The following is an 18,589-nucleotide window of genomic DNA, read 5'->3' as shown; positions in this document are numbered from 1 at the left end:
AGGGGAGCCCATGGAGCTGGGGATCAGAAATGTCCCGTGAGAGAGAGGCAGGTTGAGGATTCCAGGGTTGTAGTAGTGCAGAAGTTGTCATATGCTGAGGCAGTGAAGAAAGTAGAGGAAGATGGGTTAAGGGGGAGGAGTGGTGAGAGTAGTAGAGATATACCAGTACAGAGGGATAGGGCAAAATGTGAAATACATTTCAGTAAGATTGGATTTTTAGCATTTATAGCAATGGCTATCAACTGTACAGCAGGGATGGTTCTGACGTCTCAGGAAATAGAGGTTGTGGTGGCAGCTGCAGAGAGGTATTTGGGTGTGTGGGAGACTTGACAATAGAAAGAGTAACAGGGTGTGTTAAGTGGTGATGTCCCATCCTTTCAGGGTGATGGCAGGAATGGTAGGAATAAATACCTTTAATTAGTGGAGTAGGGGGGTGTTACTTTTATTTTATATAATTTTGAAATTAGTGAGTATAGTGTTAGATGGTAGGGTATTTATTCAGTACATTTGTTTATTTTTCAAGTAAAGTATAAGGGAGTTGTACTCCAGGCTAGTAGGTGGCGGTAATGCAACAAATTGGATGCCAACCACCGTTAAACCTCAGAAGAAGAAGATTGTTGGGAACGTCATTAGACGGAAGAGGAAGAACGTCATTAGACGGAAGAGGAAGAACGTCATTATACGGAAGAGGAAGGAAAGTGTGTTTAAAACTAAAATCGCTAGTAGCAACCAGCATCAAACGTAACATTGCTTGTCAAATGGATATCATTTCTCGTTATGGTTAGTAGTTATGCTGGCTTTGCTTCTGCTGTCTTTCTACAACATCCGAAGGTGGGTTGCTCACACCATCGCTTAGCTAGCTTCAGAAAGCTCAGCTACCTAGCTAGCTAAGTTAGCTAGTAAACAAAATGTAAGCCGGCTAGCAAAGATACATCCTGAAATGATATAACGTTGTTAGCAATACGATGTGACGTTATATGGTGTTATTCTCAACTTGCTATCATCTTAGATCATCCAGATGCAGGTTTATGTAGCTAACGTTAACTAGTTAACTGGGTTAGCATGTCATTACGTTAACTAGTTAACTGGGTCAGCATGTCATTACGTTAACTGGTAATGTTGACATTATGGTCAACTGTGGCTCCGAGTGGTGCATCGGTCTAAGGCACTGCATTTCAGTGCGTCACTACAGACCCTGGTTCGATTCCAGGCTTATCACATCTGGCCGTGTTTAGGAGTCCCGTAGGGTGGCGCACAATTGGCCCAGCGTCGTCCGAGTTTTAGCCCGTGTAGGCCGTCATTGTAAATAAGAATTTGTTCTTAACTGACTTGTCTAGTTAAATAAAGGTTACAAAAACATGACAATTTCCGGTGACACAGTAGCCAGCTAGCTCTGCAGACCCTGTTCTACTTCAGTAGCCAGCTAGCTCTGCAGACCCTGTTCTACTTCAGTAGCCAGCTAGCTCTGCAGACCCTGTTCTACTTCAGTAGCCAGCTAGCTCTGCAGACCCTGTTCTACTTCAGTAGCCAGCTAGCTCTGCAGACCCTGTTCTACTTCAGTAGCCAGCTAGCTCTGCAGACCCTGTTCTACTTCAGTAGCCAGCTAGCTCTGCAGACCCTGGTCTACTTCAGTAGCCAGCTAGCTCTGCAGACCCTGGTCTACTTCAGTAGCCAGCTAGCTCTGCAGACCCTGGTCTACTTCAGTAGCCAGCTAGCTCTGCAGACCCTGGTCTACTTCTAGGAAACCTGCTGTTAATTGCATGTTGTTTTAAAAAAAAAAAATATTTCACCTTTATTTAACCAGGTAGGCCAGTTGAGAACAAGTTCTCATTTGCAACTGCGACCTGGCCAAGATAAAGCATAGCAGTTCGACACATACAACACAGAGTTACACATGGAATGAACAAAACATACAGTCAATAATACAGTAGAAAGAAAACAAAAAGTCTATATAAAGTGAGTGCAAATTAGGTAAAATAAGGGAATTAAGGCAATAAATAGGCCATGGTGGTAAAGTAATTACAGTTTGGCAATTAAACACTGGAATGGTAGATGTGCAAGTAGAGATACTGGGGTGCAAAAGGAGCAGAATAAATAAATACAGTATGGGGATGAGGTAGATAGATGGGCTGTATACAGATGGGCTATGAACAGGTGCAGTGATCTGTGAGCTGCTCTGACAGCTGGTGCTTAAAGCTAGTGAGGGAGATGGGAATCTCCAGCTTCAGAGATTTTTGCAGTTCATTCCAGTCATTGGCAGCAGAGAACTGGAAGGAAAGGCGACCAAAGGAGGAATTGGCTTTGGGGGTGACCAGTGAGATTTACCTGCTGGAGCGCGTGCTACGAGTGGGTGCTGCTATGGTGACCAGCGAGCTGAGATAAGGCGGGGCTTTACCTAGCAGAGATTTGTAGATAACCTGTAGCCAGTGGGTATGGCGACGAGTATGAAGTGAGGGCCAGCCAACGAGAGCATATAGGTCGCAGTGGTGGGTAGTGTATGGGGCTTTGGTGACAAAATGGATGGCACTGTGATAAACTGCATCCAGTCTGTTGAGTAGGGTGTTGGAGGCTATTTTATAGATGACATCGCCGAAGTCGAGGATCGGTAGGATGGTCAGATTTACGAGGGTATGTTTGGCAGCATGAGTGAAGGATGCTTTGTTGCGAAATAGGAAGCCGATTCTAGATTTAATTTTGGATTGGAGATGCTTAATATGAGTCTGGAAGGAGAGTTTACAGTCTAGCCAGACACCCAGGTATTTGTAGTTATCCACGTATTCTAAGTCAGAGCTGTCCAGAGTAGTGATGCTGGATGGGCGGGCAGGTGCGGGCAATGATCGGTTGAATAGCATGCATTTTTTTTGTGCGTTTTAAGAGCAGTTGGAGGCCACGGAGGGAGAGTTGTATGGCTTTGAAGCTCATCTGGAGGTTAGTTAACACAGTGTCCAAAGAAGGGCCAGAAGTATACAGAATGGTGTTGTCTGCGTAGAGGTGGATCAGAGAATCACCAGCAGTTAAGAGCAACATCATTGATGTATACAGAGAAGAGATTTGGCCCAAGAATTGAACCCTGTGGCACCCACATAGAGACTGCCAGAGGTCCGGACAACAGGCCCTCCGATTTGACACACTGAACTCTATCAGAGAAGTAGTTAGTGAACCAGGCGAGGCAATCATTTGAGAAACCAAGGCTGTCGAGTCTGCAAATAACAATGTGGTGATTGACAGAGTCGAAAGCCTTGGCCAGGTCGATGAATACAGCTGCACAGTAATGTCTCTTATCGATGGCGGTTATGATGTCGTTAAGGATCTTGAGCGTGGCTGAGGTGCACCCATGACCGGCTCTGAAACCAGATTGCATAGTGGAGAAGGTACGGTGTGAATCAAAATGGTCGGTAATCTGTTTGTTAACTTGGCTTTCGAAGACCTTAGAGATGCAGGGTAGGATAGATATAGGTCTGTAGCAGTTTGGGTCTAGAGTGTCTCCCCCTTTGAAGAGGGGGATGACCGCAGTAGCTTTCCAATTTTTGGGAATCTCAGACGATACGAAAGAGAGGTTGAACAGGCTAGTAAGAAGGGGTTGCAACAATTTCAGCAGATGATTTTAGAAAGAGAGGGTCTAGCCCGGCTGATTTGTAGGGGTCCAGATTTTGCAGCTCTTTCAGAACATCAGCTATCTGGATATGGGTGAAGGAGAAATGGTGGGGGCTTTGGCGGGTTGCTGTGGAGGGTGCCGGGCAGTTGACCGGGGTAAGGGTAGCCAGGTGGAAAGCATGGCCAGCCGTAGAGAAATGCTTATTGAAATTCTCAATTATAGTGGATTTATCGGTGGTAACAGTGTTTCCTAGCCTCAGTGCAGTGGGCAGCTGGGAGGAGATGCTCCTATTCTCCATGGACTTTACAGTCCCAGAACTTTTTTGAGTTTGTGCTACAGGATGCAAATTTCTGTTTGAAAAAGCTAGCCTTCGCTTTCCTAACTGCCTGTGTATATTGGCTCCTAACTTCGATTCGATGCTAATGCAGAACGCCACAGGATGTTTTTGTGCTGGGCAAGGACAGACAGGTCTGGAGTGAACCAAGGACTATATCTATTCCTGGTTCTACATTTTTTGAATGGAGCATGCTTATTTAAGATGGTGAGGAAGGAACTTTTGAAGAACAACCAGGCATCATCTACTGTCGGGATGAGGTCAATGTCATTCCAGGATACCCCGGCCAGGTCGATTAGAAAGGCCTGCTCGCAGAAGTGTTTTAGGGAGCATTTGACAGTGATGAGGGGTGGTCGTTTGATCGCAGACCCATTACGGATGCAGGCAATGAGGCTGTGATCGCTGAGATCTTGATTGAAAACAGCAGAGGTGTATTTGGAGGGCGAGTTAGTTAGGATGATATCTATGAGGGTGCCCGTGTTTACGGATTTGGGATTATATCTGGTAGGTTCATTGAGGGCATCAAGCTTAGATTGTAGGATGGCCGGAGTATCAAGTGTATGAGTGTGTCCTCATTGCACGTCTGTTATTTGATGTCGCACCTCAAATGATGAGCTAGTGGACTGAGACCAGATGGGGGGTGAAATAGGTAGTGACATGACAGTGTGTTATCAGAGGCCTGAGACCAAATGGGGGGTGTAATAGGTGGTGACATGACAGTGTGTTATCAGAGGACTGAGACCAGATGGGGGGGTGTAATAGGTGGTGACATGACAGTGTGTTATCAGAGGACTGAGACCAGATGGGGGGGTGAAATAGGTGGTGACATGACAGTGTGTTATCAGAGGACTGAGACCAGATGGGGGGGTGTAATAGGTGGTGACATGACAGTGTGTTATCAGAGGACTGAGACCAGATGGGGGGGGTGTAATAGGTGGTGACATGACAGTGTGTTAGCAGAGGCCTGAGACAAGATGGTGAACTAAATGGAAGTCACAGGGTACATCCCACATAGCAGCCTATTCCCTATAAAGAGCACTACTGTTGACCAGGAGTCTGATCAGCAGCAGTTCACTATGTAGTTGACAGGGTGCGATGTGGGACACAGCCAGAGTGTTCTCTCATGACCTGTGCTCTCTGCTAACTAACTACACTGAACATATAAATGTGCTAACCTCTGAATCTCTGACCTACACACAGTAGTGTCTATACATTAGACCTCTGTATCTCTGATCAGTAGTATCAAATTGTATTTGTCACATTCTCCGAATACAACAGGTGTAGTAGACCACTGTTCCCCAGGCGGCGAAGACGTGGATGTTGATTAAGGCAGCCCCCTCCGCACCTCTCTGATTCATAGCGGTTAAATGTGGAAGACACATTTCAGTTGAATGCATTCAGTTGTACAACTGACTGGTATCCCCCTTTCCCTTACCGTGAAATGCTTACTTACAAGCCCTTAACCAAAAATGCAGTTCAAGAACTGCTAAATAAACTAAAGTTGAAAAAAATGATAAATTAACACAATAAAATAACAATATACAGGGGGGTACCGAGTAAATATGTGGGGGTACAGGTTAGTCGTAATTTGTACATGTAGGTAGGAATAATGCATAGATATTAAATGGCGAGTAGCAGCAGTGTAAAAACAAAGGGGGGGGGGGGGTTGTCAATGTAAATAGTCGGGAATCTTGGTCCCAGTGATATACTGGGCGGTACGCACTACCCTCTGTAATGGCTTACGGTCAGATGCCAAAGCAGTTGACATACCAGGTGCTGATGCAACCGGTCTGGATGCTCTCGATGGTGCAGCTGTAGAATTATCTTAGGATCTGGGGACCCATGCCAAATCTTTTCAGTCTCCTCAGAGGGAAAATATGTAAATGGGGGCCTGTTCGGCCCGCCTTTCCCTGGGAGAGACACTGCCCGGTCTCTGACCTCCCTATAGGCTGTCTCATCGTTACCACTTGTGTCGTCAGCAAACTTGATGATGGTGTTGGAGTCGTGTTTGGCCACGCAGTCGTGGGTGAACAGGCACTACAGGAGGGGACTACAGGAGGGGACTAAGTACACACCCCTGGGGGGCCCAGTGTTGAGGATCAGCATGGCAGATGTGTTGTTGTCTACCCTTAGGCTACTCCCAGGTGGTATCAGGAAGTCCAGGATTCAGTTGCAGAGGGAGGTGTTTAGTCCTAGGGTCCTTAGCTTAGTGATGAGCTTTGTGGGCACTATAGTGTTGAACACTGAGCTGTAGTCAATGAACAACATTCTCACGTAGGTATTCCTTTTGTCCAGGTGTGAAAGGGCAGTGTGGAGTGCAATTGAGATTGCGTCATCTGTGGATCTGTTGGGGCGGTATGCGAATTGGAGTGGGTTTAGGGTTTCCGGGATGATGGCGTTGATTGATGTGAGCCATGACCAGCCTTTCAAAGCACTTCATGGCTACTGACGTGAGTGCTACGGGGCGGTAATCATTTAGGCAGGTTGCTATTGTGGTCTGCTTGAAACATGTAGGTATTACAGACTCTGTCAGGGAGAGGTTGAAAATGTCAGTGAAGACACTTACCAGTTGGTCTGCGCATGCTTTGAGTACATGATCTGGTAATCCGTCTGGCCCCGCGGCTTTGTGAATGTTTAAATATCTTGCTCACATCAGCTACAGAGAGCATAATCACAGTCGTCCAGACAGCTGGTGCTCTCATGCATGCTTCAGTGTTGCTTGCATCAAAGCGAGCAAAAAAGGCATTTAGCTCGTCTGGTAGGCTCGCGCCACTGGGCAGCTCGCGGCTGGGTCTCCCTTTGTAGTCCGTAATAGTTTGCAAGCCCTGCCACATCCGACCAGCGCCAAAGCCTGTGTAGTAGGATTCAATCTTAGTCCTGTATTGACGCTTTGCCTGTTTGATGGTTCGTTTGAGGGCGTAGCGGGATTTCTTATGTGCGTCCTGCTCCTTGAAATCGGCAGCTCTAGCCTTTAACTCGGTGCGGATGTAGCCCGTAATCCATGGCTTCTGGTTGGGATATGTACGTACGGTCACTGTGTGGACGATGGCGTCGATGCACTTCTTGATGAAGCCGGTGACTGAGGTGGTATACTCCTCAATGCCATTGAATCAGTGTCTATACATCTGTTCTTTTGAGTTTTGATGTTGTATCCCTGACCAGTAGTATCAGGGTGTCTTTTCTTTAGATCCAGAATGGCTCTATCTGTATCAGTATCTGGACAATATATTGTCTCATGTTTTTGGTTTTAATCTTGGTCGACTGAGTTATCTGTTCTTTCGACCTTTCAATTTCTCTGAATTTTAACGTGTGTGTGTGTGTGTGTGTGTGTGTGATATATATATATATATATATATATATGTGTGTATATATATATATGTGTATATATATGACACCCTATGTGTTTTAATAAAATCAACTATAGGCATTGAGCTCGTCTGATGCTTTAACCTCTCTCGGGTATGTGGGATGAAATCGTCCCACACTATTCAACAGCCAGTGAGAAATCAGAGCGCCAAATTTACAACCACAAAATCTCATAATTCAAATTTCTCAAACATAGGACTATTTTACACCATTGTATAGATACACTTCTCCTGAATCGAACCACGTTGTCCGATTTCCAAAAGGCTTTACAGCGAAAGCAAAACATTAGATTATGTTAGGAGAGTACATAGACAAAAGTAACCACACAGCCATTTTCTAATCAACTAGCATGCATCACAAATACCCAAAACACAGCTAAATGAAGCACTAACCTTTGACAATCTTCATCAGATGACACTCCTAGGACATCATGTTACACAATACATGCATTTTTTGTTCTATCAAGTTCATATTTATATCCAAAAACAGCATTTTACAGTGGCCCGTGAAGTTCAGAAAATATTTAGCCTCCAAAACTGCCGGTGGATCAGCGCTACAATTTACAAAAATACTATTCAAAAACCTTGATAAAATATTAAACTGTCATTCAAAGAATTATAGATTGACATCTCCTGAATGTAACCGCATTGCCAGATTTCAAAATAACTTTACTGGGAAATCACACTTTGCAATAATCTGAGTACTGTGCTCAGAAAAATACACTAGGCGATACAGATAGCCGCCATGTTGGAGTCATCTAAAATATTAAATGGCATTAGAAATATTCACTTACCTTTGATGATCTTCGTCAGAAGGCACTTCCAGGAATCCCAGGTATTCAACAAATGTTTTGTTCGATAAAATCCATAATTTATGTGCAAATAGCGCCTTGTTGTTCGCGTCCAGTAAGCTACTCAAAATGTCGTAAGCTCGCCGAAAATGTGACGATGAAAGTTAAAAAATTGTATTTACGTTCGTTCAAACATGTCAAACGTTGTATAACATCAATCTTTAGGGCCTTTAGAACGAGAAGATTCAGTAATATTTCAACCGGACAGTTCCTGTGTCTTGAAAAACGTTTTGGAACGTGGAGCTACCTCTCGCGTGAATGCGCGTCTTCTCCCCGGGGTCACCAGCTTCTCAGCCTTCTCATTCAGTCTCTGTTCATCGTAGATGACTCAAACAACTCTAAAGACTGTTGACATCTAGTGGAAGCCTTAGTAAGCCTAACTCACCGTGTGTTCGATTGGCAATGACTTGAAAGGACTACAAGCACCAGAATTCTCACTTCCTGCTTAGATTTCTCTCAGGTTTTTGCCTGCCATATGAGTTCTGTTATACTCACAGACACCATTCAAACAGTTTTAGAAACTTTAGAGTGTTTTCTTTGCAAATCTACTACACATATACATATTCCAGTTCCTGGGCCCGAGTAGTAGGCCGTTTAATTTGGGTACGTTTTTCATCCGGCCGTGAAAATACTGCCCCCTACCCTAGAGAGGTTAAGCTTACGATTTAATGCCTCAAGAAGGCTCCAGAAGAAAAAAACCTTTACCTGACCCGACCATTCTCCTCCTGGTGTCTATCACATATTCTGCCGTTCCTCTCCTGAAGTTGCCGGTAATGGGCTACACTATGAGTTGGCAACCTTTCATGTGGAATGCCAATTTATCTTACCATTTCTACCCATCTGCCAGTTCTGGTTTTCATTTATAATAGCGTCTTCATATCTCTTTGTCAAAATGATAAAAACCTAAAAAGTAACTTCTATTACCATTTCCAATTATTGTAAAATAACCAACAAATAAAAACATTGCAGCCCGCAGGTAGAAAATATCCTGATAAAAATAAATATCCTATAAATCACATTGGCTTCACCTGTCTGCAATGAACTTAAAACATTGAATCAACTATTCAAAATCACATTTTATTGGTCACAAACACATGGTTAGCAGATGTTAATGCGAGTGTAGCGAAATGCTTGTGCTTCTAGTTCCGACATTGCAGTAATATCTAACAACTACCAATACACACACATCTAAAGGGGTGAATGAGAATATGTACATATAAGTATATGGATAGGCGATTGCCGAGCGGCATAGGAAAGATGCAGTAGATGGTATAAAATGCGATATGAGTAATGAAAACATGATGTAAACATTATTAATATTATTATTGTATAAAGTGACTAGTGATCCATTTATTAGTGATCCAGTGATTGGGTCTCAATGTAGGCAGCAGCCTCTCTGAGTTAGTGATTGCTGTTTAGCAGTCCGATGGCCTTGAGATAGAAGCTGTTCTTCAGTCTCTCGGTCCCAGCTTTGATGCACCTGTACTGTCCTCGCCTTCTGGATAATAGCAGGGTGAACAGGCAGTGGCTCGGGTGGTTGTTGTCCTTGATGATCTTTTTGGCCTTCCTGTGACATCGGGTGGTATAAGTGTCCTGGAGGGCAGGTAGTTTGCCCCTGGAAGTTTGCCCCCACACCACCCTCTGGAGAGCCTTGCGGTTGAGGGTGGTGTAGTTGCCGTACCAGGCTGTGATGCAGCCCAACAGGGTCCGTCCCGATGCTTGCGCTAGTGAACATGCAACATTGTATAAATATTCTGGGCAGTTTCCCGCGCCAGTGAGCTCGGGACAGACACAGCTATTGGCTATTTGTTGCCGACTCCTCCTCGTGTAGCCGATTAACATCAACTTCAGTAGAATCAGAATCTGCGAAAGCCAGCAGGAGGATGGTCGGGTCAGATTTTTTATAATTTATTTTCTGGTTACCTTGATCTCCCTCAAGTAATTTGTCATCAAACAGCATAATACAAGCATATAGTTGGTTTTATTCAAAAATATGAAAAAAATATAGGTGTCTAATATATGGAAAAATTTTAAGAACAGTCGACTATCGGTTTTTATTTTACCTTTATTTAACAAGGCAAGTCAGTTAAGAACAAATTCTTATTTTCAATGACGGCCTAGGTATAGTGGGTTAACTGCCTTGTTCAGGGGCAGAAGGACAGATTTTTACCTTGTCAGCTCGGGGATTCGATCTTGCAACCTTCCGGTTACTAGTCCAACGCTCTAACCACTAGGCTACCTGCCGCCCCTTGACCAAACTTTTTATCCACATGTAATAGGTTTATGCATTGTGTGACTTTTAAACTGTATTTTTGTTTACAAAATGTGCTAACATAGGTACACATAATCCATGGTATACAAGGATGTACCTTTATTCTCTTGGGGCATTCACTGGGACCTCTTTGTCTGCAGACAGGCTTTTCACAGCTCTCTGTATCTGAGGACAGACTTCACTAAGAAACACTGCATTATACTGTAATTAGACAGCCCTGGATATTATGTTGGTATACAGTTGAAGTCAGAAGTTTACATACACTTACGTTGGAGTCATTAAAACTCGTTTTTCAACCACTCCAAGTTTTTATTAACAAACTATAGTTTTTGAAAGTCAGTTAGAACATCTACTTTGTGCCAGACACAAGTAATTTTTCCAACAATTGTTTACAGACAGATTATATATATATATATATATATGATTTCACTGCATCACAATTCCAGTGGGTCAGAAGTTTACCTACACTATGTTGACTGGGCCTTTAAACAGCTTGGAAAATTTGAGAAAATGATGTCATGGCTTTAGAAGCTTCTGATAGGCTAATTGATGTAATTTGAGTCAGTTGAAGGTGTACCTGTGGATGTATTTCAAGGCCTACCTTCAAACTCAGTGCCTCTTTGCTTGACATCATGGGAAAATCAAAAGAAATCAGCCAAGACCTCAGATAAAAAATGTGTAGACCTCCACAAGTCTGGTTCATCCTTGGGAGCAATTTCCAAATGCCTGAAGGTACCATGTTCATCTGTACAAACAATAGTACGCAAGTATAAACACCTTGGGACCACACAGCGGTCATACCGCTCAGGAAGGAGACGCGTTCTGTCTCCAAGAGATGAACGTACTTTGGTGCGAAAAGTGCAAATCAATCCCAGAACAACAGCAAAGGACCTTGTGAAGATGCTGGAGGAAACAGGTACAAAAGTATCTATATCCACAGTAAAACTAGTCCTATATCGACATAACCTGAAAGGCCCCTCAGCAAGGAAGAAGCCACTGCTCCAAAACTGCCATAAAAAGCCAGACTACGGTTTGCAACTGCACATGGGGACAAAGAATGTAGTTTTTGGAGAAATTTCCTCTGGTCTGATGAAACAAAATGGAATAATAACTGTTTATTATTAATGACCATCGTTATGTTTGGAGGAAAAATGGGGGAGGCTTGCAAGCCGAAGAACACCATCCCAACCATGAAGCACCGGGGAGGCAGCATCATGTTGTGGGGGTGCTTTGCTGCAGGAGGGACTGGTGCACTTCACAAAATAGATGGCATCATGAGGACGGACAATTATGTGGATACATTAGATTATGTCAGGAGAGTGCCCAGCCAGAAATAATCAGACACCCATTTTTCAAGCTAGCATATCATGTCACATAAACCCAAACCACAGCTAAATGCAGCACTAACCTTTTATGATCTTCATCAGATGACACACCTAGGACATTATGTTATACAATACATGCATGTCTGTTCAATCAAGTTCATATTTATATCAAAAACCAGCTTTTTACATTAGCATGTGACGTTCAGAAAAAGCATACCCCCCGCAAACTTCCGTGGAATTTACTAACAGTTTGCTAAATTACTCACGATAAACGTTCACAAAAAGCATAACAATTATTTTAAGAATTATAGATACATTACTCCTCTATGCACTCGATATGTCCGATTTTAAAATAGCTTTTCGGATGAAGCACATTTTCCAATATTCTAAGTACATAGCCCGGCATCACAGGGCTAGCTATTTAGACACCCACCCAGTTCAGCCTTCACCATAATCACATTTCCTATAAGAAAAATGTTATTACCTTTCTTGTTCTTCGTCAGAATACACTGCCAGGACTTCTACTTCAATAACAAATGTAGGTTTGGTCCCAAATAATCCATCGTTATATCCAAACAGCGACGTTTTGTTCGTGAGTTCTAGACACTATCAGAATGCTACATCACGGTCTTGCGCATGGCGTGACAAAAAATGTCTAAATATTCCATTACCGTACTTCGAAGCATGTCAACCGCTGTTTAAAACCAATTTTTATGCCATTTATCTCGTAGAAAAGCGATAATATTCCGACCGGGAATCTGCAATGCGCTAAACAGCCGAATGAAATTTCTCCACGGGAGCGAATCGTGCATGCGCCTCATTCAAAGGTCCTCTGATCCGCCACTTACCAAAGGCGATAATGTGTTTCAGCCTGAGGCTGCCTCGTCAACCTTCAGGTATTTCCCGGGTTCTGAGAGCCTATCGGAGCCCTGGGAATTGTCACGTTACAGCTAAGATCCTTACTTTTCAATAAACAGATGCAAGACGCACGACTCCTTGTCAGACAGGGTACTTCCTGCATGAAACCTTGTCAGGTTTTTGCCTGCCATAGGAGTTCTGTTATACTCACAGACACCATTCAAACAGTTTTAGAAACTTTAGGGTGTTTTCTATCCAAACCTGAACAATAATATGCATATTCTAGCTTCTGAGTTGGTGTAGGAGGCAGTTAAAAATGGGCACATATTTTTTCCAAAATTCTCAATACTGCCCCCTAGCCCAACAAAGTCAAGGTATTTGAATGGCCATCACAAAGCCCTGACCTCAACCCTGTAGAACATTTGTGGGCAGAAAAAGCGTGTGCAAGCAAGGAGTCCTGCAAACCTGACTCAGTTACACCAGCTCTGTCAGGAGGAATGGGCCAAAATTCACCCAATTTATTGTGGGAAGCTTGTGGAAGGCTACCCAAAACATTTGACCCAAGTTAAACAATTTAAAGGCAATGCTACCAAATACTAATTGAGTGTATGTATACTTTTGACCCACTGGGAATGTGATGAAAGAAATAAAAGCTGAAATAAATCAAAGCTGAAATAAATCCTTCTCTACTATTATTCTGACATTTCAGATTCTTCAAATAAAGTGGTGATCCTAACTGACCTAAGACAGGGAATTTTTACTAGGATTAAATGTCAGGAATTGTGAAAAACAGAGTTTTTAAATGTATTTGTCTAAGGTGTATGTTAACTTCTGACTTAAACTGAGGGCAGAGTGATAGTTGTTCTCGCTAGGGACTGGAACTGGAGAATCTATTCATAATGTTCATAACATATTTACTTGAATCGGTTCTCCCACTGCCTCCGAATTCTGGTTCGTTAGAGAAACAAAAAAATGGGCAATCTTCCAGAAGTTTCCGTTGGTAGCAAAACGCAGCCAGCCATGTAGACGATTTTGGAGGACTTTTACCAGACTGACTGGTCTTCCAACCTGGTGCCTGGTGCGTTTGTGACTCAACTGAAAAATATGCACACTGTCTTATTAAAACACAATTGAGGGAATTGATATTTATTTGAGTCAGAAAAAGGATACTCATATGATAGGTAAGATATATAAGGTAAGATAGACAAACCTTGCCAACTGACGACAAAAATAGAAAGAAAATACAAACTATTGGAACACAGACTTCAAAATATCTGATATTGGCACAAGAGGGAGGGAGTGTTGGAACATAACTAACAAAAATGTACGCTTAATCCAGTATAAACTAATGTATAGAATGTATTATATGAGACACAATTCAAAATGTTTACAGCACAATGGCAAAGTCATGTCTTACGTGTAAAACTAATAATGACTAAATAATGAATCCCTTCTGGAAGTTATGGGCGGAGTTAGAAAGTTGGCCTGCAGAAGTTTTATGATGTAAGTTTACTTTTAATGTGTCTTTCTGCATATTTCAAGACATGGCATGTGAGGGTGCGATGAGATACCCAAATCTGAGCTCCTCATGAGGGGCCGCAGGAAGATGTTGAGAGAGAGTTTATTTGCTGTCAGCTGGAGTAATAAAGGCCTAGTTCACTAATTTGTAGAAGGAAAACAACAACGACCGACTGGAGTAGAAGGTAACATGATGTATCTAATTTAAAACATTTGGGCGAGAAACAGAGAGAAACAGATTAGTGCAGTTTTGAGGCCATATGTGTTACAAGCAGTGGCGATTTTAGCATGTGAATCTTGGTGGGGCAAAAACAATATAATTAAGAGGAAAAAAATAGACCAAATTATTAGTGTGTGGCACATGGGCTGCTAACAGCTAACAGCTACCAACATACATACACTTAGTATTACTTTCTTAGCTACAGTAGACATATCTCCCTGGCGTCTTTTATGCAGCAGCATATAATACATTTTGGACTCCCCTTGTTGGGCTGTGCTCACTTGAACAGGAAGGTGGCGTGGCGGTCCTTCGTGGGCAAATGTTGTCATCATTTTGTCAACAAAGTCTGGTATTCTCTGGATTTGGAGGCTTTATTAACTCAATGATGTTTGTATTTATTTTTGACATTGTGTGCAAACTGATATGTGACACATTAATGCCAAAATAACATGCAAAACAACAACAGAAAATGAGAGAGAGCCCCATCTGCCCTGAATGACGGGTCACCACTGGTTACAAGCACTGGAAAACTCCAAGGTATGAGGGATGTTGTTGTGAGACAAACGGGATGGGTGTAGTGGTGGTAGTAGTGGTGGTGGTAGTGGTGGTGGTGGTGGTGGTAGTGGTGGTGGTAGTGGTGGTGGTAGTGGTGGTGGTAGTGGTGGTAGTGGTAGTGGTGGTGGTGGTGGTAGTGGTGGTGGTGGTGGTAGTAGTGGTAGTGGTAGTGGTAGTGGTAGTGGTAGTGGTAGTGGTAGTGGTAGTGGTGGTGGTGGTGGTGGTGGTAGTAGTAGAAGTGGTGGTAGTGGCAGTAGCAGTAGTTATAGATGAGGTGGGAACATGCAGATCTTAGCAGGTGTGATGTCATTGATGTTTGTTGAAATTTCTCTCAACAATCCACCACCGATTTTCAGATCAAATGAACATTGGCAACATCAGGAAGTAGCATTAGCCACCCTAGCACGGTGGTGGGAATTATTTATTTTGACAGTACATGTTTTTTCACCGAGCCATTAAAATCTCATTAAAGAGAAAACTAACACCTTCGCATCCTGAACAGAGGATGTTTGATGTATAAACCTGGTCGCGGGGGGACAAGCGTATTACCGGCTGGTCTGACTGCGTTCCCACCTAGAGGTAATACGAGATCAGGAAGAACTAAACCCTCTATGGTTCTTGGCGCTAGGAAAGTTTGTCAGTGTTCAGAATCATTCTGTTTTGATCGGAGTGATTTTTGAGATTTATCTAACAAATGTAGACGTTAATGCTGTAACTAGTTGTACGTTTTCAGTGAAAATCAAGCCCTGTGCTTTAGCTGTCACCCTGATATTCGCTACATCCTTCGCTGTGTCCTGGTGTTGTGCTGCCAGCTTGCCGTTCATGCTCCATATGTTTTGGTAGGAAAAAAAGTTGGAAAAAGTTCACGGCGGCGACATAATGATTTCACTTATTTTTTATTTTATGAGTTCCCAATTGTCTTGAATGCAGCAGTATATACCTACAGCAGGTATATACATACAACGTGCATGTCACTGACATCCAGATGGTGAAGACTGTAATTATTTCTCCCTTCAATATAAACAACTTCTTGTTTTTACATTTCACTATCGCCCAGCTGTTGAATGTGTCCTAATTTGGTGTTCATTCTCCAGGGATCAGTCTGATCTTTTGGGTAAAGTAGTAGTATTTTGTGAGCACGTGAGTCTGTTCACGACAAATACAAAATGTGCTACTAAGTACTAAACTCTACTATATTACCATACTAAACTTCTTTTGAAAAGTTTTATACAACATTTAGACTATTTGGTCTTAAAGATATTCACTCTGATTTTGTTTTTTCAGGTCAGGTTCAGGTTGTTGCTCCAATGTCCAGGGTTCATGCCGTAGCGGGTGGTGATGTCATCCTTCCTTGTTTCCTGAAACCCACTATGAATGCTGCGAGTCACACAGTGGAGTGGCTCAGACCAGACTTGAAGCCAAAAGAGGCGCATTGTTACCGCGACCATCGTGACTCTGAAGAGGACCAGAATCCATCCTACAAGAGAAGGACGTCACTGTTTAAAGAAGAACTGAAGAACGGCAACGTCTCATTGAAACTAACAGGAGTTACTCTCTCTGATGCTGGAAACTACACCTGCTTCATTCCAACTATGAGCAGGACTCAGAGACCTGTCGTTCAACTCCTGGTCGGTGAGTCATGTAAATACTAGTGTACACATCAGATGTTATTTTTCTCTGTCAAGTACAATGTCTTATCCTTATTTATATAAATGATCAAAATTGCATTTTCCTCCGTGCTTCATAAAGGTGTTATGTCATCAGCACATTTTCATTGAGATTATCACAATGTCATAAATCTATTTTTCATAGATGACAAAAAACATCCCCCAAGACAACCAACACAATTAAGTGAGTTTCCAAAAAACACCCCGTCTCATTGTTCTCAGATCGACCAGTTAAAATAATCTGGACGTCAAAATACTGCCCCCTACCCTAAAGAAGTTAATATTACTGTTTCTTAATGGTTGTTAATATTACTGTTTCTTAATGGGTGTTAATATTACTGTTTCTTAATGGTTGTTAATATTACTGTTTCTTAATGGGTGTTAATATTACTGTTTCTTAATGGTCCATTGGGTGAAAAGCCATATCAGTAATATTATTGGTCCACTATGTGTTAGTTAATATTACTGTTTCTTAATGGGTGTTAATATTACTGTTTCTTAATGGGTGTTAATATTACTGTTTCTTAATGGGTGTTAATATTACTGTTTCTTAATGGGTGTTAATATTACTGTTTCTTAATGGGTGTTAACCTGTTATTGATAGGGGGCATAGTGGACCATTTATATTACTGATATGGCTTTTTCTTTGCAACTCTGCCTTGAGAACAAGGAATGAATCCATTCATATTCATAACAGGAATCTCGCCCCTGTGTTAACTTTCATTTTTGCAGGCCCTGGATCTCTGCCAGTCCTCTCTATTGAAGGAACTAAGGGTAGTGGGCTGGTCCTGAGGTGTGAATCCGAAGGCTGGTACCCTGAACCTGAGCTGGAGTGGTTTGACAACAATGGAGCCATCCTCCCTGCTACTGGACCTACAGAGACCGAGACTGACACCGAGGGTTTCTACACTGTGAGACGAAATGTCACCATACAGCAGACTGACAACAACTGGTTCACCTGTAGAGTTCAACAGCAGAACATCACCAGAACGAAGCAGATTCGCATTCCTGGTGAGGGATCTGTTTTGAAAAGATTATTGAATTTACAATTGGAAGTTTTTGAAAATGTTTTATGAAATTATTATTTTGTTTGCACCACGCTGGCAATGTTCTTTCATAGATTATCAATCTGGAGGTCCAAACCAATCAATTGGTATGATAGTATGTAATGGGTTCTACATGGCTTCTGTGTTTCAGATGACGTCTTTCCCAAGTCATGCCAGTCCTACTGGACAGCTGGGCTTTGTCTGGCAGTGGGAGCTGCAGTGGGAGCTGCAGTGGGAGCTGCAGTAGCCGCGCCAATGGGACATGTGGTTGGATATCGACGTGCGAAACGTCAATGGGCGACAGGTGAGGCATCTCTAACCGTTCAGAGATGTTCCAATGCTTTCATCACAATATTGTGAGCTTTAGTTCAATCACTCCACCTTAATTACCTCTATTCTATGACAAACAGATTTGTAAAATCACTCCTCCCCAAATCAATAGCTTTTCAGTGTTGGGACTGTCTACATTTAATTCAGGTGGGCTGTATATGTGTGTTTGCAAGGCTCCCGGGTTCTTAATCTCTGTCTGTACTTGTAGGTGAAACCGAAAATCATGAAAATCTATCAGGTATGTGTGCGATGTGCCCAACATATTGATAGTTCAAATATCAAAATATTTAACATATTGATGTAGAAAGCTGACTACATTTTAAGTTTGCGCTAACTGGCCTTTTCTTAATCACCCTCTCATTCTATTATTGCAGTGCCGTTGAAAGGGAACCCCTCAGGAGAGCTCAATTGAATGAGATGAGGCTCGAGGCAGGAGAGACGCTGATGCCAGCAGCCCTCCTGTTTCCGTCCCACTTCGCACCTTTTCCCTGTCGGACTTGAGATTCGAACCGGTGACCCGTCGAAGCACAGATCTGGGGAAGGGTATCATGAAAAACAAGATTCTCTGGTCTGATGAAACCAAGATTGAACTCTTTGGCCTGAATGCCAAGCGTCACGTCTGGAGGAAACCAGGCACCATCCCTACGGTGAAG

At 42.8% G+C, this 18,589-nt stretch overlaps 1 protein-coding gene across 1 annotated transcript; it reads left to right on the top strand.

Annotated features, from left to right (window-relative positions):
* Positions 1-642: 642 nt before the first annotated feature.
* On the top strand, positions 643-18,492 carry LOC115194778 (butyrophilin subfamily 1 member A1-like). The gene is made up of 7 exons (XM_029754709.1): positions 643-780; positions 16,178-16,525; positions 16,706-16,744; positions 17,293-17,571; positions 17,758-17,910; positions 18,145-18,174; positions 18,311-18,492. Exons 1-7 carry the CDS (start codon positions 759-761, stop codon positions 18,346-18,348), a joined length of 909 nt encoding a protein of 302 aa, XP_029610569.1. The 5' UTR covers positions 643-758; the 3' UTR covers positions 18,349-18,492.
* Positions 18,493-18,589: the final 97 nt, after the last annotated feature.

This window comes from Salmo trutta, chromosome 5 (genome assembly GCF_901001165.1).
Source record: "Salmo trutta chromosome 5, fSalTru1.1, whole genome shotgun sequence".
Classification (NCBI taxonomy): domain Eukaryota; kingdom Metazoa; phylum Chordata; class Actinopteri; order Salmoniformes; family Salmonidae; genus Salmo; species Salmo trutta.
Note: the sequence above shows the minus strand (reverse complement) of the source record. Positions and strands in the feature narration are given on the sequence as shown.

Excerpts from the sequence above, each read along its gene's own strand:
- LOC115194778 (XM_029754709.1), top strand. The coding sequence starts at position 759 with ATGGATATCATTTCTCGTTATG. Across the intron at positions 781-16,177 it reads GGATATCATTTCTCGTTATG|GTCAGGTTCAGGTTGTTGCT; the intron begins GTTAGTAGTTAT and ends TTGTTTTTTCAG. Across the intron at positions 18,175-18,310 it reads AAATCATGAAAATCTATCAG|TGCCGTTGAAAGGGAACCCC; the intron begins GTATGTGTGCGA and ends CTATTATTGCAG.